Source organism: Thamnophis sirtalis, unplaced genomic scaffold (genome assembly GCF_051295495.1).
Source record: "Thamnophis sirtalis isolate CommonGarterSnake01/CBP01778 unplaced genomic scaffold, rThaSir2_p1.2 scaffold_2, whole genome shotgun sequence".
In the NCBI taxonomy this organism is placed as follows: Eukaryota; Metazoa; Chordata; class Lepidosauria; order Squamata; family Natricidae; genus Thamnophis; species Thamnophis sirtalis.
In genome coordinates, this window is record NW_028261382.1 from 54,366,428 (window position 1) to 54,388,603 (window position 22,176).

The 22,176-nt window shown below is 45.6% G+C and overlaps 1 protein-coding gene across 3 annotated transcripts; it reads right to left on the bottom strand.

The window, feature by feature from the left end:
* Window positions 1-5,588: 5,588 nt before the first annotated feature.
* On the bottom strand, window positions 5,589-19,374 carry CIDEC (cell death inducing DFFA like effector c). Of its 3 annotated transcripts, none has more exons than XM_087705612.1 (6): window positions 19,302-19,374; window positions 14,448-14,528; window positions 13,379-13,520; window positions 11,932-12,081; window positions 7,921-8,108; window positions 5,589-6,179 (listed from the first exon to the last, which is right to left on the bottom strand). In XM_087705612.1, the coding sequence occupies exons 2-6, from the start codon at window positions 14,498-14,500 to the stop codon at window positions 5,999-6,001; spliced, it is 714 nt and encodes a 237-aa protein (XP_087561738.1). In that variant the 5' UTR covers window positions 14,501-14,528; window positions 19,302-19,374; the 3' UTR covers window positions 5,589-5,998. The 3 variants fall into 3 exon arrangements, with proteins under 3 accessions (XP_087561738.1, XP_087561741.1, XP_087561739.1); XM_087705615.1 differs by having other exon boundaries at window positions 19,289-19,351; XM_087705613.1 differs by lacking the exon at window positions 19,302-19,374 and adding an exon at window positions 15,770-16,006.
* Between the last annotated feature and the right edge of the window lie 2,802 nt (window positions 19,375-22,176).

The following is a 22,176-nucleotide window of genomic DNA, read 5'->3' on the forward strand; positions in this document are numbered from 1 at the left end:
TTCTCTTCCTATTCCCATTCCCATTCTTATTCTATTCTTTCTATTTCTATTTTTAAAACTATTTATACTCTATTCTATTCTCTTCTCTATTCTATTCTTTCTATTTCTATTTTTTAAATTTTATTCTATTCTCTTTTCTCTTCTCTTCTTTATTCCATTCCATTCTATTCTTTCTATTTTTTAAATTCTATTCTATATTCTCTTCTCTCTTCTGTTCCTATTCCTATTCTATTCCATTCCATTCCATTCCACTTTAATTCTATTCTGTTCTGTTCCGTTCCAGTCCGTTCTGTTCTATCAAACACACACACACACCTTAAAAAAAGAAAACACAAATTCAGATGCTTCCTGACCTCCGAAGCCACAGGACTCGGCCATGAAAACAGCCTTATTAAACTTCCCTGGTTTTCATATGGTTCAGGCCATTTAAGCTCCTTTAACTGGTCCCTGGAGAATCTTCAACTATCTCGTAACGGCCACGGGTTTTTAATATTGCAAGAGTGCCAGAGGTCTACAAATAGATTATATTGCAAAAGAACATTAAAAGTTGCAGATTTGCCGGGCGGTGAATTTTAGTGGGGATGTTGCACAGCAAGGCAGTGGTAAGTTGCTTTTTCAAGTTTCTAGCCCTCATGGCTTGGGTTTGTTCGGATCGTGTTAATTGTCCTCACTGGCAGGAAATTTCCCCAAGGTTGGGATCTCTCTTTAATGATCTTTCACACCCCTAACTTCTTGTCTGTGTCTCAAGCGAAAAATAAGTTTGACCCCTTTTCTCGGTGACAGCCCCTCAAATAGTGGAAGACAGCTATGCCCCCCCCCCTTACTCCTTCTTTTTGGTAAACCAGGTGTATCTAATTCCCTCAACCATTCATCACATGGTTTCCCCCCCCCCCCCCGATATATGGGATCCCACCGCCAAGGCAATGGCGACATCAGTGGTGAGGTGTGATCAGATGACAGATTAACAGAGTTGGAAGGGACCTTAGCAATAGCAATAGCAGTTAGACTTATATACCGCTTCATAGGGCTTTCAGCCCTCTCTAAGCGGTTTACAGAGTCAGCATATTGCCCCCAACAACAACCCGGGTCCTCATTTTACCCACCTCGGAAGGATGGAAGGCTGAGTCAACCCTGAGCCGGTGAGATTTGAACAGCCGAACTGCAGAACTGCAGTCAGCTGAAGTAGCCTGCAGTGCTGCATTTAACCACTGGGCCACCTCGGCTCTCTAGATCAGTGTTTCTCAACCTTGGCAACTTGAAGACGTCTGGACTTCAACTCCCAGAATTCCCCAGCCAGCATTTGCTGGCTGGGGAATTCTGGGAGTTGAAGTCCAGACGTCTTCAAGTTGCCAAGGTTGAGAAACACTGATCTAGATGACCTTGTAGGTCATCTAGTCGAACCCGCCACCCAAGTAGACCCTACGCCATTTTTGGAGGCAGTGGAGGAGGAAGGAGGAGGGAGGAGGAGGAGGAGGAGGAGGAGGAGGAGGAAGAAGAAGAAGAAGAAGAAGAAGAAGAAGAAGAAGAAGAAGAAGAAGAAGAAGAAGAAGAAGAAGAAGAAGAAGGAAAGAAAGAATGACATGTTTTAGCCTCTAACACCCTTTTTATCTATCTTGCTCTTCCCTGCATCCGTTTTTTAGCGTGGTACCAACAGTAAATCATTTTTTAAAACGTTTTCTTTTCCATTGTAGATTCAAAAGCAAGTCAGTAAATTTAAAAGTAAGAGTAAGGCAATGTAAACTCCAGAACTTTTAAAACCACATTTCCTTCCGCTGATTCCTTTGAAGGCAGGTCAATCCTCGACTTATGACTGTTCACTTAGCAACTGTTTGAAGTTGCGACAGAGTTCCTTGTGGGTACTTATGACTCGGATTCAAAGTTCCGACAGTGCGGGGTGGTCAAAGCGGGGGGAGACATGACTGCTCATCAGGCACTCAGGAGGGGGGGGATTCACATTTACTGCTGTTCGCTGGCTTGGGGGATTCTGGGAGTTGAAGTCCACACATCAGTCCATGAAGTCCACAGAGAAGAGCAACCAAGAGGATTAGGGGACTGGAGGCCAAAACATATGAAGAACGGTTGCAGGAACTGGGGATGTCTAGTTTAATGAAAAGAAGGACCAGGGGAGACATGATAGCAGTCTTCCAATATCTCAGGGGCTGCCCCAAAGAAGAGGGAATCAAACTATTCTCCAAGGCACCTGAATGTAGAACAAGAAGCAATGGGTGGAAACTAATCAAGGAGAGAAGCAACTGAGAAATTTCCTGACAGTTAGAACAATTAATCAGTGGAACAACTTGCCTCCAGAAGTTGTGAATGCCGCAACACTGGAGGTTTTTAAGAACTGGTTGGATAACCATTTGTCTGTAGTGGTGTAGGGTTTCCTGTCTAAGCAAGGGGTCAGACTAGAAGACCTCTGGGGTCCTTTCCAACTCTGTTATTCTATTCTATTCTTAAAGCTGCCAAATTTCAAAAACCTTGGGCAAGATGTTTGGCTGCTGGTAATTTTTTTTCTGCAGTAAAATAAAATAAGGAGGGGGAGCAAGGAACATTAGCCTACGAGGAAAATATGTTAATCTTCTTTAAATGAAGCAAGGCAGAGAGCTATTAACTCATTAAGCAAAAAAAAGGACACAATCAGCAGAGAATTTAGCCTGCCATAAAAGTGCTTATATAGCATCCCTCCAGACAGCGAGAAATGCCAGATACAGTTGTCCAAAGGAGGATAATCCTGGCCCGGTGCTGAGCTTTCAAATCTCAATCTATACCTCTCTCTATATAATCCCACCTATCTGTCCGCAGTTTGCATTATACTAATCCTAAATATATATAGATGGGTGTATGGATACATAGATAGATGGATTTATGAGCCAAACCATGGTTAGTTCCAAATCGTTTGCTTGATGTAATCAGAGGAACGGCTTGCCTTTAGAAATTTTGGGTTCTCCATCACTGGAGGTTTTCAAGAAGAGATTGGACAGGAACTGGTATAGGATCTCCTGCTTGGGCAGGAGGTTGGACTAGAAGACCTCTAAGGTCCCTTCCAACTCTCGTATTCCGTAATTATCATTTCTAATCAATCTGCCTGTTGGCACCCTGTCACCCTTCTCCTCCTGGATCACCAATTCCAACTGTGTTTTTATTTAATATAATTTAAAACCTAATCACTGGAGCTTAATTTCCTGACAGCGAGGACTCAAAGGAACAGCTTGTCTTCAGAGGTTGTGGGAGCTCCATCACTGGAAGCTTTCAAGAAGAGACTGGACAGACATATGTCAGAAATGGTGTAGGGTCTCCTGCTTGGGTGGGTGGGGGTTGGACTAGATGACCTCCAAGGTCCCTTCCAACTCTGTTAATCTATTACATTACATTCCAGTTGATTCCAGTCTATTCCAGTCCAGTCCACTCCCACATCCTATTCTCCTTCCTTCCTTCTTTCCTCCTCCTCCTCTTCTTTTCTCTCTTCTCTTCAATTCTCCTCTCCCCTCCCCTCTCCTATATTCACATGGTTGTTAAAAGAATCTGGCTTCCCCATTGACTTTGGTTGAAATTTAACCAGGATGGTATAAGGCCCCCTGCTTTGCGCAGGGGGTTGGACTAGATGACCTCCAAGGCACCCTTCCAACGCTGTTATTCTATCCTCTACCTTACCTATGGCGAGGCGGAGAGTTTTGAAAACGAACCTTCCGATGAAACCAAATTCTTTCTTAGTAAGGACTGATGGACACTCAAATACAAAAAGCTCCTGGCCGATTGATTTCATATATAGTAAATGTGCGAGGCCATTATACGCACACAGATGGAAAACTGCAGGAAGACCAATAAACGGAGGGCTGGATTGCGAAGCCGGTTGAGTTTCCAGGAATGGCTAAGTGGACTTCTCTGATTAAGGAGGACAATTACTTTTTTAATATATATATAAAGACCTTTGCAGACTTTTTTTTGCTGGAAATGGATAAAAATGAACCCATTTCGGGATATATTGATGAAAAAACGGCTGTTTATGGGAAGAAGGGAATAATAATATGATAGATGGGAGAGGGAAGATGGTAAGTGCTCTGGGTGTAGATCGCTTTTTCTTCTTTTATTACTCAATCTTTGCCTTTTTTTAGAATTTCCTTTCCTGTGTCTTCTTCTACAGGTAGTCCTCCACTTACGGCCACAATTGATCCCCCCCAAAAAATTTAGGTTGCTAAGCGAGGAATTTGTTAAGGGAGTTTTGCCCCCATTTTACGACTTTCCTTGACTGAGTTGTTAAGGGAATCACTTCATCTTCTTTTAATGACCCCCATAATTCCTTGCGGGGTGGAGTCTGGGCAACTGAATGGAGCTGAGTATTTATTGGCCAGATGCCCTTCCTGTTGCCAATGCGGAGTTATATTCAGCAGGTATATCCTCCCGATTGTGAGGCGAGAGCTCCACCTGTAGGCCATAGCACCACTCAGCATTTAGGCTTATATCATCATTTTCTTTTAACGACTCCATAATCCCTTGAGTTGTTAAGGGAATCACTTCATCTTCTTTTAATGACCCCCATAATTTCTTGCGGGGTGAAGTCTGGGCAAGTGAATGGAACCGAGTGTTGACTGGCCAGATGCCCTTCCCTGTCGCCAGTACAGACTTCTATTCAGCAGATATATTCTAATTGTGCCCAGATAGAGAAATATCTGCCTCTACCTAGGATTGAACTCACAGCCTCCCGATTGTGAGGTGAGAGCTTCACCTCTAGGCCACCGCACCACTCCTCTTAAGTGAATCCCTTAAATTAGTGACATGGTTGTTAAGCGAATCCGGCTTCCCCATTGACTTGGCTGGTCAGACGGTCGCAAAAGGAGATCGCGTGACCTTGAGACAATGACGGTCATACGGATAGAACAGTTGCCAAGAATCTGAATTTTGATCACGTGGGGATGCCTGCAACACTTCGTCGTAAGTGTGAAAAACGGTCCTAAGTCGCTTTTTTCCATGCCGTGGTAAGTACGAGCGGTCTAAACGAACTCCTTGTTGAGTGCAAAATCTCCCTTTAATTAAAAAAAAAATATGACCCAAAATAAAGTGATTAAAGGGACCAGAATGACAGTACAGGCAGTCCTCAACTTATAACCGTTCATTGAGTGACCATTCAAAGTTACAACAGCGTGGGGGAAAAGTGACTTACGACCGTTTTTCACACTTAACGACCGTTGTGGCCTCCCTATGGTCACGTGATCAAAATTCAGACGCTTGGCCACTGACTCGCATTTATGACGGTTGCAGGGTCCCAGAGTCACGTCATCTCTTTTTTTGCAACCTTTGGCCCGCAAAGTCGACGGGGGTGGGGTGGGGGTCAGGTTCACTTAACAACCAAATTGCTAACTTAGAAGCTCGGTGATTCACTTAAAAACGGCGGCCAGAAAGGTTGTTAAGGTAGGGCATTTTACCATCGTCTTAATTAGCAGCTGAAATTTTGTGGTCTCAAGTTTGTGGACGTAAGTCAAGGACCCAGCTCTGTTTCCTTCCGTTCCATAAAGCAACTGCAAATGTATTTTCTATTAAACATTGGAGAATAAGGGCAGGAGAAAGGAAAGGATCCGTATCACGGTGTAAGAAAGCGTTTCTTTTTTTAATTCACACATTTACAGTGCAATAATATTAGTCAATGAGGCATCATGCTGGCTGTGTATTTTACCTGTGCGTGTTGGGGGAAAAAAATTCATATACATATATATAGATATAAATAAGGAAAGGTGAAAACCGTGGCGTTTTTCAGCACAAATTCTGGCTGCAAAGCCGGACAAGAAGAAAAAATGCACATTACAACTTACAAAGTGACCAGTGAATTGGCCTAAAATCCGATTACAAAGTCAAAATGTCTTGAGGGTGGCTGTGCCCTTGGCTCCCTCTGGGATCTCTGTGGGTGCCCTGTGTGGTAGGATGTCCATCGTCCCGGGGTTTCGGAGTCCGTAGCAGCAGGGGAGCAGAAAAATATCTCTGTCCTTTAGACACGCGCATCCGACATTCATTGCAACATTCTCCGGGTGAGAGAGGAGGGGAGAGGGATAGAAGGAAGGAACAGCGAGGGCAATGCTTCTTCCTTCTGTCCTTCTGGAGTGTCCAGCAATTGCTGCATGTAACAGGAAGTGCCCAGCAGGATGTGACCCGTGGTTTGCATGGTGAAAAGGGTCCAGCGGAGAGCTTCCCTGGGAAAACCAGGAGAAATCGGGGAGAGAGAGAAAGAGAGAGAGCGGGTTAGGGAGCAAGAAGGCCATATAGACGGTTTACACTCCAGGGGAAGGATACTGCAAAATCTCCATTCCTTCCCCACTCCAGGGGAAGGATACTGTAAAATCTCTATTCCCTCCCCACTCCAGAGGAAGGATACTGCAAAATCCCCAATCCCTCCCCACTCCAGGGGAAGGATACTGCCAAATCTCCATTCGCTCCCCACTCCAGAGGAAGGATACTGCAAAATCTCCATTCCCTCCCCACTCCAGAGGAAGGATACTGCAAAATCCCCATTCCCTCCCCACTCCAGAGGAAGGATACTGTAAAATCTCTATTCCCTCCCCACTCCAGAGGAAGGATACTGCAAAATCCCCAATCCCTCCCCACTCCAGAGGAAGGATACTGCAAAATCTCCATTCCCTCCCCACTCCAGGGGAAGGATACTGCAAAATCTCCATTCCCACCCCACTCCAGAGGAAGGATACTGCAAAATCCCCATTCCCTCCCCACTCCAGAGGAAGGATACTGCAAAATCCCCATTCCCTCCCCACTCCAGGGGAAGGATACTGTAAAATCTCTATTCCCTCCCCACTCCAGAGGAAGGATACTGCCAAATCCCCATTCCCTCCCCACTCCAGAGGAAAGATACTGCCAAATCCCCATTCCCTCCCCACTCCAGGGGAAGGATACTGCCAAATCCCCATTCCCTCCCCACTCCAGGGGAAGGATAGTGCCAAATCCCCATTCCCTCCCCACTCCAGGGGAAGGATACTGCAAAATCCCCATTCCCTCCCCACTCCAGAGGAAGGATACTGCAAAATCCCCATTCCCTCCCCACTCCAGGGAAAGGATACTGCAAAATCCCCATTCCCTCCCCACTCCAGAGGAAGGATACTGCAAAATCCCCAATCCCTCCCCACTCCAGGGGAAGGATACTGCCAAATCTCCATTCGCTCTCCACTCCAGGGAAAGGATACTGCAAAATCTCCATTCCCTCCCCACTCCAGGGAAAGGATACTGCAAAATCTCCATTCCCTCCCCACTCCAGGGGAAGGATACTGCCAAATCCCCATTCCCTCCCCACTCCAGAGGAAAGATACTGCCAAATCCCCATTCCCTCCCCACTCCAGGGGAAGGATACTGCAAAATCCCAATTCCCTCCCCACTCCAGGGGAAGGATACTGCCAAATCCCCATTCCCTCCCCACTCCAGGGGAAGGATACTGCCAAATCTACATTCCCTCCCCACTCCAGGGGAAGGATACTGCAAAATCCCAATTCCCTCCCCACTCCAGGGGAAGGATACTGCAAAATCTCCATTCCCTTCCCAATCAGCTGGGACTCGGGACGCAGAGAATAGATGGGGGCAGGGCCAGTCAGAGGTGATATTTACCGGTTCTCCAAACTACTCAAAATTTCCGCTACCTGTTCTCCAGAACTGGTCAGAACTGGCTGAATATCACCTCTGTCTTACAGCCTGCAAACGTTGGGGTCTGAACAATAAAATCTGGCAAAGTTGGTTGGTGGTTTAATGTGCCATCCATCTCATCAGAGAGAATGCTGGGCGCATTAAAACTAGCACAGGTTAAAATGATAGAACAATAAGCAATAATAAAATGGGATACGCCTGTGAGTAATTTGTGGGTGGATCCGCCAAAGGATTATTGATGGCAAATGATGATGGGAAGGGCCAAGCCAGTGAGACAAAGAGTCTTACTTCATGAGCCTCTTTGCCCCATAGCATTGCATGTCGTAGGACATGCTGTAGGTCCCATAGAGAGTAGCTTTGATGTTCAAAGAGCCAAGGAAATCCTGGGGGTTGGTCTTGTACAGATCGAACGTGATACAGGCCACATCAATCCGACGACGAGGCTTGTGGGACAGCGAGAGCTGGTAGCCGGCTTTCTGGGGACAAAAAAAAAGGGGGGGAAAGGATTAATGTCAGGGTTCCAAATAGCATCCAAAATTAAATCAGAATCCAAGGCAAAGCATTCCTCAAAGTTCCAGTTTATTAAGAGAGCCATGTTGGCACATCTGGGAAAACCCGAATCTGAAAGCTTCCCGGTTTTTCCCACCCCGTTGAAAGTTCAAGATCCTGCCCCCCCCCACACCCACAAGTCCATCCCATGGTCCAATCTTCCACTGCCATGCTGGAACTTCCACCCATCCAGTTCCAGTCAGCCGCAGAGGTGCAGAGATAAGGGATGACCTTGGCTTTCTAGAAAGAATGTTGTTATCGCTACATAGCGTCTAACTGCTTGCAATCCCATTTTCCCACAATAGAAATGCATAGTAGAATAATGGAAAGTGTGGCAGGCCAAAGATCCAAAATAAAAGATGGCTGCAGGCATGACAGACACTTTAATAACAATCTAACAAAGAGAAGGACTGGGGGAGACATGATAGCGGGTCTCCAATATCTGAGGCTGCCACAAAGAAGAGGGGATCAAGCTATTCTCCAAAGCACCCGAAGGCAGGACAAGAAGCAATGGGTGGAAACTAATCAAGGAGAGAAGCAACTTAGAACCAAGGAGAAACTTCCTGACAGTGAGAACAATTAACCAGTGGAACAGCTTGCCACCAGAAGTTGTGAAATGCTCCAACCCTGGAAGTTTTTAAGAAGATGTTGGATAGTCATTTGTCTGAAACGGTATAGGGTCTCCTGCTTGAGTAGGGGTTGGACTAGAAGACCTCTGAGGCCCCTTCCACCTGTATTCCGATTCTGGTTTTCTGTGCCTTGTGAAATCAGATTCCAAGTGACACATCTGAGGTTGGAGGAGCTGGGTATGTCTAATCTAACGAAGAAAAGGATTAAGAGGTGACATGATAGCAGTCTTCCAATATTTGAGGGACTGCCCCTATTTTCCAAAGCAGCAGAAGGCAAGGCAAGGAACAATGGATGGAAACTAACCAAGGAGAGAAACAGCCTGGAATTAAGGAGAAACTTCCTAACAGTGAGGACAATTAACCAGTGGAACAGCTTGCCACCAGGAGTTGTGGGTAGTCCATTCATGGGGGGTTTTTTAAGGAGAGATTGGACAACCATTTGTCTGAAATGGCATAGGGTTTCCTGCTTGAGCAGGGGGTTGGACTAGAAGACCCCCAAGGTCCCTTCCAACTTTATTATTCTGTATTCTGTAATGAACACCATCGAGCAGTGTCTCTGCATCCAAAGCTTTGCACAGCCTCCCTTTCCAGTCAAGATTGTACTTTGCTGTCGGTTTTCCGCTCCTCAGGATTCTAGTCCTCATGATGAAAGGCCAATCAATCCACGACTTCATGACATTTATAGCCAAGAGAGAAAAATCTGGTTTTCCTCCCCTTTCTCTTCACCCGAGATGAGCTTCTCATAACATAAACCCCGAGAGTTATCAATTTCGGCACTACGTCTTCCATTCCCTTTAATACAGTTTTCTGGGAATTGCCCTTATCGCGATGACACTTATTTAAATGGCTCTTCCCTGCCCTGATCACAGGGAACCTGACAAGGAGAATAATAAAACGGTCAGGCATTTCAAAATCAACTTTCAAATGTTTCATTTCCATAAAAACCGATAGGGAGCGTGTCGTTTTTTTCCCCCCTTTTCAGAACAGAATTCTGGATGACCCACCCTTCGCATCACAGGAGCTAACAATAGCATCCTTGGATACGTTCACACAACCTAATGACTCAAATTCACTAATTTGCAATGCGCGCAGAACAGGCAGAATCCGTTTGCCGCCCATATGAGATGGGCGGCTATTCGCAGTTACCAAATAAATAACTTAAAAATAAAACTTTTGGGTTTTTTGGAAACACCCATAATTCCGAGGTGGCGCGGTGGTTAGGGTGCAGTACTGCAGGCCACTTTAGCTGACTGTGATCTGCAGTTCAGCGGTTCAAATCTCACCGACTCAAAGTCAACTCAGCCTTCCGAGGTGGGTGAAATGAGGACCCGGACTGTGGGGGCAAGTTGCTGACTCAATTTGCTAAAAAATTTGTAAACCGCTTAGAGAGGGCTGAAAGCCCTATGAAGCGGTATATAAGTCTAATAAATAAATAAACAAATAAATAATAAATAAATAAATTCCAACTGAGAGTTGGGTCACTTCCATCTCATGGCTGTCCTTCTCTGGCTAGCCAATGGTGGCTTATTCGAAAAGCCATGTTCCAAGACTAATGGGAAAGAAATAGGAAGTTAGCTTTAGCCACCTCGTATGAGGAAAACGTATACCAAATGTTCTACAGGTGGCACATCCCACCCACAAGATTAGCTAAAGTTAACAAAAACTTATCACCACGATGTTGGAACTGTAATGCTGCACTAGGGACCTTCTACCATATGTGGTGGGAGTGCATGAAAGCTCCGGCTTTTTGGTACCAGATAGGAAAGTATTTGGTAAGAGATGCTAAATTAAAGGATGGAGTTGAGGCCAGAATTATATCTACTAGGGATCACAAAAGAAAAACACGGCAAAGGTGGGCTGTATTTAATGCTGCCTATTTTAACAGCGGTAAGACTGGTTTTTGCACGAAAATGGAAAAACAAGGAGACTCTCTAAGAAATAATAAATAAGACACTGACGTGTGCAGAGATGGACAGACTGATTCTAGAGCTTAATAGAGAAGGGTGAGACGGGATATCACGAAATCTGGGGCAAATGGTATCGATGGTTAGAAATGAGGGGAAAAGGCCAGGACAGAAAAACACAGACAAGTTAAGAATTGGAAAATAGGGTATTAAGAATGTGTGATAGGTAGGAATTGGATATGTATTTGTATGATTAGTAATTATATAAAAGAAAGGATCGACTGACTACATACACCTATGTGGTGGCTTATTCAAGAGGCAATGGTTAAACTCCAACTTAGCTGTGGATGACTGACCCTGGGAGAAAGCCAAACCAATGGTGGCTTATTCAAGAAACCATGGTTCAATGCCAACTTAGCTGTGGATGACTAACCCTGGGAGAAAGCCAAACCAATGGTGGCTTATTTAAAAAAACATGGTTAAACTCCAACTTAGCTGTGGATTACTAACCCTGGGAGGAAGCCAAACCAATGGTGGCTTATTCAAGAAACCATGGTTAAATGCCAACTTAGCTGTGGATGACTGACCTTGGGAGGAAGCCAAACCAATGGTGGCTCATTCAAGAAACCATGGTTAAATGCCAACTTAGCTGTGGATGACTGACCCTGGGAGGAAGCCAAACCAATGGTGGCTTATTCAAGAAACCATGGTTCAATGCCAACTTAGCTGTGGATGACTGACCCTGGGAGGAAGCCAAACCAATGGTGGCTCATTGAAGAAACCATGGTTCAATGCCAATGTAGCTGTGGATGACTAACCCTGGGAGGAAGCCAAACCAATGGTGGCTTATTCAAGAAACCATGGTTAAACCCAACAGCTGAAGGCTTCCAACCTAGATGTAAATTACCATTCTTGGGAAAAAGCCAAGCTGATGGTGGCTTATTCAAGAAGCCACGATTAAACTCAACAGATGAGCGCTTCCAATTTAGCCAGGGATGACCATCCCTGGGAGGAAGCCAAACCAACAGTGGTTTATTCAAGAAACCATAGTTAAACCCAACAGACAAGGGCTTCCAACATAGTCCAAGATCCCTTGATCTTCCTTTCCTGCGACGAAGCAGATTCCTGTGGTTCTAACCTAACTGGACGACAGCATGTCCTTGAAATGAAGATTATCAAACACTTCTGGCTTAAGTCTTAAAATCTGGTTTCCTCACCTTGGCCGGACGCCACACCTGTCCCTCCGTTAAGGCCAGCAATACCGTCCCATCTTCCAGGCTTTGGAAAAACTCCTCCGATTCTATGCTGGTGCCATCTTCATCCAAGACAAGGGAGATGGGCCCCACCAAGTCCAGAGCAGTTCGTACCTGCGGTAACAAATTGGATCGGATACCTTGCCATTCCAGACAACCTAGGAATCAGGGTTCGTTAACCAGGGAGCATCTCCTGGACCAAACTGGCTTAGAAAGGAAGCTTTGACACTAATAATAGTTTTTCTTCGGATAAGGTGATGAGAGATCATCACCCAGGAGCCATCGGTCTCCATTTAAAAAAAACAAAACAGATGGCATTCTGAAATATTTAACATTGATGATGTTACCTAGTTGGGTGATGAAATGTCTGCAAGAAAGCCGCCAATTTCAGAGAGCACCAAGGATTCCACAGTCCCTCCCTCCCTCCTTTTCCCCTTCCGCCTTCGCCGCCTCCTCCTCCTCCTCCTCCTCCTCCTCCTCCTCCTCCTCCTCCTCCTCCTCCTCCTCCACTCCCTTCTAGCACTGATGATGTCCCCTAGTTGGGTAATGAAACATCTTCAAGAAAACAACCAAGCCCAGAGAGCACCAAGGACCCCACAGTTACTCCTCTTCCTCCTCCCACCTTCTAGCACAGATATTATTACCTAGTCCGGTCATGAAACATCTGTAAGAAAACCACCAAGGATCCCACAGTGCTTCTCCTTCTTGTCCTCCCCCTCCACTCTGCAAGCCTCCTAGCACTGATGATGCTACCTAGTAGGGTCGTAAAAATGTCTTCAAGAAACCCACCAAGCTCAGAGAGCACTAAGGACCCCATAGTCCTCCTCCTCCTCCTCCTCCTCCTCTCCTCCTCCTCCTCCTCTTTGCAAACCCCACTCCCTTCTTGCACTGATGATGTTACCTAGTTGGGCCATGAAATGCCTCCAAGAAAAAACACCAAGCTCAGAGAGCACCAAGGGCTCCACAGTCCTCCTCCTCTTCCTCCTCCTCCTCCTCTTCCTCCTCCTCCTCCTCCTCTCTGCAAACCCAACTCCCTTCTAGCACTGATGATGTTACCTAGTTGGGCCATGAAACGCCTCCAAAACAAAACCACCAAGCTCAGAGAGCACCAAGGACCCCACAGTCCTCCTCCTCTTCCTCCTCCTCCTCCTCCTCCTCCTCCTCCTTCTCCTCCTCCTCCTCCTCTCTGCAAACCCCACTCCCTTCTAGCACTGATGATGTTACCTAGCTGGCCCATGAAACGCCTCCAAGAAAAACCACCAAGCTCAGAGAGCACCAAGGGCTCCACAGTTCAACCCTCAGCGGCGAATATTCTCTTCTATCCATTTGCAAAGACTTTAAACTTTTTAAATATTGTGGCGGGGAGCCCATTGTGCCCAGAATTTGCCCGTCCCCCCCCCCCCACACTTACTTTCTCAAGCAGGTCGTCCAAATTCTCTGCCATGATGCCTTTCCGCAGCGTCCGCTCACGGTTGTTAACGCGGTACGGCCTGGGGCGGGGGGCGGGGCCAGCCAGCAGCTGCTGGGTCACGGAAGCACTGGCCGACACACATCTGGAAGAGGGGGGAACCTCACTTGAAGGAGGGGGGAGGATAAAAACGGCCCACGCTTTGCAAGCCAGATTTGGACAACCTTCATTCCCTTCTTTGGCTCTTTCTCTCCCTGCGAAGAGCTTTCGCCCCTGTGGTTCTGCAAAATATACTTGGCTATTGGTAGCTCCAGTTGGTAGCCAGGCTGTTCGTTTGAGCTCTGAGCTTGGCAATTCGGTTGCAACCCAGTTGCCAAGCTCGGAGCTCAAATCTGTTCTGACCGAGGCTTCCCAAACTCCTAGTCCTGGCAAAAAAAAAACCTTTTATTAACTGACTGTGAATTCTGCTCATTCACATCCAGCAAAGTCTTTCGAGGGAGGATTTACGGTCACAGACCTTATCTGGCTTGGAGAGCTGCCAGGCCGAGATCTGCAGAACTTGGCAAGGAGTCTCGGAGAGTCACGAACCAATGAAGCGAACTAATTGTCTCCTGCAAACTCCACTCCCCTTTCGCTCCTCTTTTATTCCCTCTGGGAGGGGCCATTCATCGTCCACCTCCCAAGTTGACCCCTGTTCTTTAGCTGTTCCCTTCGTCTGGCAACTCTGTGCATGCGCACACTGGGAACAGGCACCTGCTGTTCTTCTGCCTCACTGATGTCTGACTCCGAAGGCGGCTAATAACTGTCAGACGGCCCTGGCCCCCTCTCTGCCTCCGACACAGAGCCCTCCTCAGAGCCTTCCCCAGACTCCAGGACTGGCCCACGTTCCTCCCCAACCCTCCTCACTGCCCAGCTCTTCTGGCCGCTGGCAGGCCACAAACAGCTACCTACATTTCCTTCTGAAGGAACCCAAGGGTGTTGAAAAATAGAGCAGAGAATCCAAACTATCTGTAATTCAAGACGAGAGGACGGGGTGGAGGTTGACCATTGCTGCTTATCGATCGATACTTACTTGGAAAGTGATCGAGGGTGGAAGAGACCCAAAGATTTCTTGGCATAATCCATCAGGTGGCAAGAGGATAAGATTCAAGCTCTAAGGGAATAGAAAACTGGGTTAAGGGGTGTCCTTTTCCTCGTTTCTTTCTTTTTTTTAAGAAAGTGACATCTTGATGAATGGGGAAGATAGATAAAGAGGATTATTATTGATTTTATGCTTTTATTTTCCTTTCTTTCTTTTCTTCCGTTCGTGCGCCTTTCCTCCTCCTTTTTTGAGTTTTTCCAAATACTTCCCTGCATCTGAGCAAGCGATCCAAAACCGCTTTTTATCTATTCTATGAAAGAGAGAACTCTGCACATGAGGTGATTTGGCAAATCACAGTGATGGAAGCAGTGGTAGGATTCAAATCATTTAACAACCAGTTCTCTCCCCTAATGATTTCTTCCAACAACCAGTTCACCAAACGGCTCAGAAAGGTAACAACCGATTCTCCCGGAGTGGTGCAAACTGGCTGAATCCCACCACAGGTTGGAAGGGACCTTCGAGGTCTTCTAGGCCAGTGTTTCTCAACCTTGGCCACTTGAAGATGTCTGGACTTCAACTCCCAGAATTCCACAGCCAGCGAATGCTGGCTGGGGAATTCTGGGAGTTGAAGTCCAGACATCTTCAAGTGGCCAAGGTTGAGAAACACTGTTCTAGGCAACCCCCTGCTCAAGCAGGAGACCTTACATCATTTCAGACAAATGGTTGTCCAATTTCTCCTTAAAAACCTCCATGAATGAAGCACCCACAACTTCCGAAGGCAGTTTAGAGAAGGTAATTGACTGGTTAATTAAATTTAGTAGTTAATTGACTGGTTAATTCTGGGATAACAGAAGAATAGAGTTGGAAGGGGCTTTGGGGGTCTTCTAGTCCAGCCCCCTGCTCAGGCAGGAAACCCTACACCACTTCAGAGAAATGGTTATCCAATCTCTCCTTAAAAACTTCCAGTTACGGAGTATCCACAACTTCTGGAGGCAAGTTGTTCCACTAATTAATTGTTCTCCCTGTCAGGAAATTTCTCCTTAGGGAAGGTAGAAAGCTTCCATCCATTGCTTCTCCTGCACTGAGGCCCTTTGGAGAATATGAGACCCACACCCCTTCTCTGTGATAGCCCCTCAAATATGAGAAGACAGCTCTCGTGTCTCCCCTAATCCTTTTCTTCAATTCAAGGGGAGTTGACCTGCCCATCAGTCTAAAGGAGCCCCCTCCCTTCTCCCCCCCTCTTTCCTCCCCAGTCAGGACCCCCACCTCAAACTTTTCCCTCCCCCGCCTTGCAAACAAAACTCCAAACTTGCCTTTCCAGCCGATCAGCTAACCCTGATTTCTCTTCCGCTGGGCTGACGTGTCTCTTGACTTTATAAGAGCCCGTCCCCCGCCGCCCTTTGGACAGGGAAGGGAAGAATATGTCAGCAACCACAAGGGTCAGGCCATGTGTCAACTCCAGTGGGCTGTTGCATCAGGCGGGATAAGGTCTGTGGGCGCTCAGCGGCTCTTGAGCAATTGGGACAAAGGAGAATGTTTTGACACCACCGCCATAGGCAGAAACACGCCCGGATTTCTGGCTATCCTTAAAGCTTGGATGCCAGGTGGGTTGGGCTAAGAATGATAGTCCCAAAGTCACCCAACTCGCTTTCATGGCTAAGGCTCTTACGGGCTCTCACCATTATTCTTAATGTCCCTAAGCTTTGAGCAAGCAAAGCAAGTAGTAATTAATAGAACGAGGGACGTGGAGTTCCAAGAAGAACTAAATAGGTTGCCTCTCCACAGTAGGGACAGAATCAAACAGGGTGTGTGGGAATCGGCAAGATTTCTAAATGACCTGATCTCCCCAAAACAAAGAATAGCTTTCTTCAGAGCCAGATTTAACATTCTTCCTTCAGCACTCCTCCATAAGAGAACACCTATAGCAGAACAGGTTTGTATATGTGGTAAAGGAGAAGTGGAAGATAATTCACATGTTCTATTACACTGCGAGCTAAACAGAGCTTGTAGGTCTGCACATATCCTCCCCTTATTAGAGAGATTGCCAGGGAGGGCAGACCATTTTTATCTAGGATTCCTCCTCCGGGACACTAACCCGGTTACCACGTATGCGGTGGCAAAGTTCTGTGTGGCTGCAATGTCCATAAGAAAAAAATTGGCTACAGAAGTATAGCACCATCTTGTACCAATTATCTGGACATACCTTTAACAATCTTTGGACCATTATGTTATTATCCACTTTTAATGTCAATACTTTTTTAATTATATTTTCTTAGTTCAAATGTTTTATTTCATTTTCATTTCATACAATCACATATATACTGTGCATGATTGAGGCCATATAACATTGAACAATAAACACAACCCTCCTTGTATTCCCCAAAATACAAAACCAATATAGCGCTTCAACCCTCCATACACCCTTTCTTTCTCCCCCCTCCAACTTTCCTTTCTCCCCTCCAACATTCCCCTCTTCTACTTCCCCTCCCCCTCTAACGCTCCTTTCTCCCCCTCCCTTCCATCTCCCCCTCCTTCCATTCCTCTCTCGCTCCCTCTCTACCCCTCTCTCTTCTTTCCCTCTACTCCTCACTTCGGTGTATTCGGTGTATTCTACTATTCATCGATATATTCAGCTTCTTATTTTATACTACTTTTTAAATTATATTTTAATGTTAGTATTTTTTTGATGTAGTGTAAAAACTAACGTGTATTGCTGGTCTTTGACCGTAATAAAGATTTTACTTACCTACATGGCTAAGTAGAACTAGAACTCCTGGCCATTGGCCCAAAGTCACCCAGCTGCCTTTCATGCCTAAGGTGGAACTAGAACTCAGTCTCCTAGCTTTGAGCTTGGAGCCTTAACCACTAGACCAAATATTCCCCCCACCCCAAAAGAGTTTTCTGTCCATAGCCTTCCAACTCTCCACCTTCCCTTGAAGCAGTCTTACGCAAGATGCTCTATTTTCGGCGGTTTGCGAAACCGACGCTGTGCGTGAGAACGAACCCAGCAAGAGCTATTTCATATTACGGATGTCACAAGGGACAACCTTGGTTTTGTTACACAACAACGCCCAAGGTGTGTGAGCCTTTCCATTCCTGCTGGACTCTGTACTCTTCACCTTTAGCCAGAAGTTGTCACTCCAAAGAGTCACAGCAAGCCATCATTCTCAGTTTATGGACTCTTAATGCAACAGTGCATCTGTGGCAGGAATTCTGAATCTCGGCTCTTATGACTTAATTCTACCTTGCTAGGTTTTAAGAAACCCTTAAGAGGGGGGGGAAAATCTATTTCAGAGATTGACTGCAATCATTTATTTATTTATTCGCCAGCTATTTGCTTTTGTTCAAAACCCAAATTTTGGATACAAACTTAATTTTGGAGCACTGCTGGCGGGCACGATATTGCCAACAACAACAACAAAAAAAGCAATTTTAACCCATCCTGATGGGATTGGCTACAGTGGACTAAAATTGACTAAATAAATTAAAGCAGGTTTCTGGTCCTTATGGGGAAGCAGTTATTCAGTTCGCACCCGTTTTCAATTGTTATTTAGAGTTTTTAATTAGCCATGATAGTGAGACTGTGAGGGGGATTCGATACAAATCAAATTCCTAATAAAATCAGTTGAGGTTCTACATCACGTTTTTCCCCTAAGTTGACCAGCCCCCAAAAAAGCAATGTTGACATAATATAGTATGTACAAGAAATAAACCAGGTTAGGTTTCACACAATATGCTAAGCCAATGTGTCTTGGAAGTGGGAGATACTTCTAATATATTCTACAGCTAGCAGGATTCCCACAACACTGACTAGAAACCATGCTCACCTCAACAAACCATGCTAAAGCAAAGCCAAAACCTTTTGTATGGCTTTGTAACAAGCCATGTTTAAAGCCACACTTGGAATACTGAATCCAGTTTTGGTCACCACGATGTAGAAAAGAGATGGAGACTCCAGAAAGAGTGCAGAGAAGAGCAACAAAGAGGATGAGGGGACTGGAGGGTAAAACATATGAAGAACAGTTGCAGGAACTGGGCATGTCTAGTTTAATGAAAAGAAGGTCTAGGGGAGACAGGATAGCAGTCTTCCGATATCTCAGGGGCTGCCCCAAAGAAGAGGGAGTCAAGCTATTCTCCAAAGCACCTGAAGGCAGGACAAGAAGCAATGGATGGAAATTAATCAAGGAGAGAAGCAACTTAGAATTCAGGAGAAATTTCTTGACAGTTAGAGCAATTAATCAGTGGAACAGAAGTTGCCTCCAGAAGTTGTGAATGCTCCAACACTTGAAGTTTTTAAGAAGACGTTGAATAACCATTTGTCTGAAGTGGTGTAGGGATTCCTGCCTAAGCAGGGGGTTGGACTAGAAGACCTCCAAGGTCCCTTCCAACTCTTCTATTCTATTCTAAGCCACAGAACAAACCATGGTTAGAACAAAACCATGGTTAGAACCAGGTCCTGTAGCAAGTAGAAAGAAATTAGCTGACCCACAGAGAGACTTATCAACCCTGCTGTCTCCAGATCCAAAATTATGATGGGTTAATTCCTAGCCAGGTAACTTTTTAATTGTACCTAATTGAATTGAGTCATAAACTAAGTAAATGGATGTCATGGCACCATTCACTCAACCCCCTCCCAAAACTAACACTCAAAACTTAAAATCAGGGAGGGGCAGCAGGAGAGCTTTAAGAAGAGGCAGGACCGCCGCTTGGCTGAAACGGTGTAAGGTCTCCTGCTTGAGCAGGGGGCTGGACTAGAAGACCTCCAAGGTCCCTTCCAACTCTGTTAAACAGGCAATGAAAAGGCCAAAGTCATTGAAATCCAGTCTTCTCACCTTGTCTACTTACCAGAGATCTTCTCCCCTCCTTTCCCACTTAACAATCAGCTGCGGTAACTCAAACTCGCTTCTGTTGTTTTCAGAACTGGAAGTGCTCTGCTCTTATAGCCGGACACACCCCATCTCCTCCCCCTCTTCCCCTCCCCTCAGTCTCCTCCCCCAGCCCTCCTGACCAGGGGAAAGGATCATAGGACCGCCCTGTAGCACCACACGTGGAGTACGGCATTCAGGTTTGGTCACCAGGATGCAAACAAGGGGGTTGGACTAGATGACCTGCAAGGTCCCTTCCAACCTCTGTTAATCTGATGCTAGAAAGAGGGCAGAGAAGAGCAACCGCAATGATTAAGAGGGCTGGAGGCTAAACCGAGGATGAAGGGTTGTGGAAACTAGTTTAGCAAAGAGGAAGACTTCCCCCGACAGTTAAGCGTTGCTTCCCCTTGACCCTTTCATGGACCTCCCTGCCTCGTTGGTTAGATGAGTCTTGGTCAATTAAATAAACAAATAAATAAAATATTCTCCTCAGCTCCGGGCAGTGAAATGCTGGTTGGTTTGATTAGGATCAAACTTCTGCTGTAAACCTCCTTTGCTCCCTCCTCCTCTCCTTCCCTTTCTCCTTTTTGCTTCCTTCCTTCCCTTCCTCAATCCCTCGTCATTCTCCTTCCTTCCTCTGTTCTATTCCTCCTCCTTTCCTGCTTTCCTTTCTCCTGCTCTATTTCCTTCCTTCCTTTCTCCTGCTCTATTTCCTTCCTTCCTTTCCTTCTTTCCTTCTGTCCTTCCTCTGTTCTATTCCTCCTTTCCTTCTTTCTTTACTTCCTTCCTTCCTCTGTTCTACTCCTCCTCCTTTCCTGCTTTCCTTCCTTCATCCTGTTCCCTTCCACTCTCCCTCCCTTCCTCCCTTCTTCTGTTCCATTCCTCCTCCTTTCCTGCTTTCCTTCCTCCTGCTCTATTTCCTTCCTTCCTTTCCTTCCTCTGTTCTATTCCTCCTTTCCTTCCTTCTTTCCTTCCTTCCTCTGTTCTATTCCTCTTCCTTCACTTCCTTCTTCCCTTCCTTTCCTTCTTTTCTTCTATCTTTCCTCTGTTATATTCCTCCTCCTTTCCTTCCTCCCTTCCTCCCTCCCTTTCTCTTTTTTTTTTAAGGTTCAAAAGTTTTATTTCTTTTAAAACAAACATTTCATCATTCCTCAATCAGTAAGACATCGGATACAATTTTTTGTGTGTCAAAATAGTTCTAGTTTACCACCAAATTCTTGTCTAGCCTAATGTATGCCCCTCCCTCCCTCCCCCCTCCCCCCTGACTTCCCAGAACCCGTACACGGTATGGATTTTTAACAAACACACTGAGAAAAAAGAAATAAAGAAATTAATGACATCTCTACATTGATCTTAGCTTCTTCTTGCTGAACTAACTTTAAACAATTTAAATCATTTCTGATCTTAAGCTTAGGCTAACTGGAATTTCTTGGTCCCGTATTTATTTTGTATATAGTCAATCCATTTTTTCCCAGTCTCGTTTATATCTCTCATTTGAGTGATCTTTAAGATATGCCGATATTTTAGCCATCTCGGCTAAGTTTGTGACTTTCAATGTCCATTCTTGAGTTGTAGGCAAGTCTTCCTTCTTCCAGTATTGCGCCACCAACAGTCTTGCTGCCGTTATTAGGTGCAGAATCAAGTTAGTCTCTACCACTGTAAAGTCAGTACTTATACCTAGTAAGAATAACTGAGGAGTAAACTTTATCCTTCTTTTAAAGATATTTTGCATAATCCACCATATTTTTATCCAGAATGCTTTTAACCTTTTGGCAGGTCCACCATATATGAAAATATGTAGCATCGAGAGAACCACATCTCCAACATTTAGGCTGTAAATTCGGATAAATAGAAGCCAGCTTTTTAGGATCTAAATGCCATCTATAGAACATCTTATAAAATTTTTCTCTCAGGTTTTGAGCTTTTCCAGTCTTTCTCTTAATCTCTCTCTATTACTTTCTACTCTTCCCCTAAATCCAGCCAGTTTTCTGTCTTAATTACTAGGGCTGCAATTCCGTCTGTCCTGTAAAAAATGTTTCCTCCAGAAGGATCCATTGGGGAAAAACTGTCAGTCTTCAAGATCTCCTAACGTGGCAAACTCTAGATTCACAGCGATAACTTTTGTCAGCAAAATTGTCTTTCACATCACAGGGGGAGGTGCTGACCCAAAATAACCTACCTCTTTATTGTACAGGTAGTCCTTAATTTATGACCAAAACTGAGCCCCAAATTTCTGCGGCTAAGTGAGGATTAGCTATCAAGTGAGTTTTGCCCCATTGTACGAATTTCCTTGCCACCATTGTTAAATGAATCGCTGCAGTTGTGTTCTGATCAAGGCTCCCCGAGAGCCTGAAGCCAAGTCCAGGTCCCGACAAAAACCCCTTTTATTAATTGACTGTGAATTCTGCTCATTCACATCCAGCAACGTCTTTCAAGGGAGGATTTACAGTCACAGACCTTATCTGGCTTGGAGAGCTGCCATGCTGATCTCTGCAAAACTTGGCAAGGAGCCTTGGAGAGTCACCAACCAATGAAGCGAACTGATTGTCTCCTGCAAACTCCACTCCCCTTTTGCTCCTCTTTTATTTCCTCTGGGAGGGGCCATTCACCATCCACCTTTGACCTTCCTCCCAAGTCAACCCTTGTTCTTTAGCTGTTCCTTTCGTCTGGCAGCTCTGCACATACACACACTGGGAACAGGCTCCAGCTGTTCCTCTGCCTCACTGATGTCTGACTCTGGTGATAACTGGCATACGGCCCTGGCCCCCTCTCTGCCTCCGAGACAGAGCCCTCCTCAGAGCCTTCCCCAGATTCCAGGACTGGCCCAGGTTCCTCCCCAACCCTCCTCACTGTCT

Excerpts from the sequence above, each read along its gene's own strand:
- CIDEC (XM_087705612.1), bottom strand. The coding sequence starts at position 14,500 with ATGGATTATGCCAAGAAATCTTTGGGTCTCTTCCACCCTCGATCACTT. Across the intron at positions 13,521-14,447 it reads CACCCTCGATCACTTTCCAA|ATGTGTGTCGGCCAGTGCTT; the intron begins GTAAGTATCGAT and ends CCCCTCTTCCAG. Across the intron at positions 6,180-7,920 it reads GGGGCAAAGAGGCTCATGAA|GGAAGCTCTCCGCTGGACCC; the intron begins GTAAGACTCTTT and ends TGGTTTTCCCAG.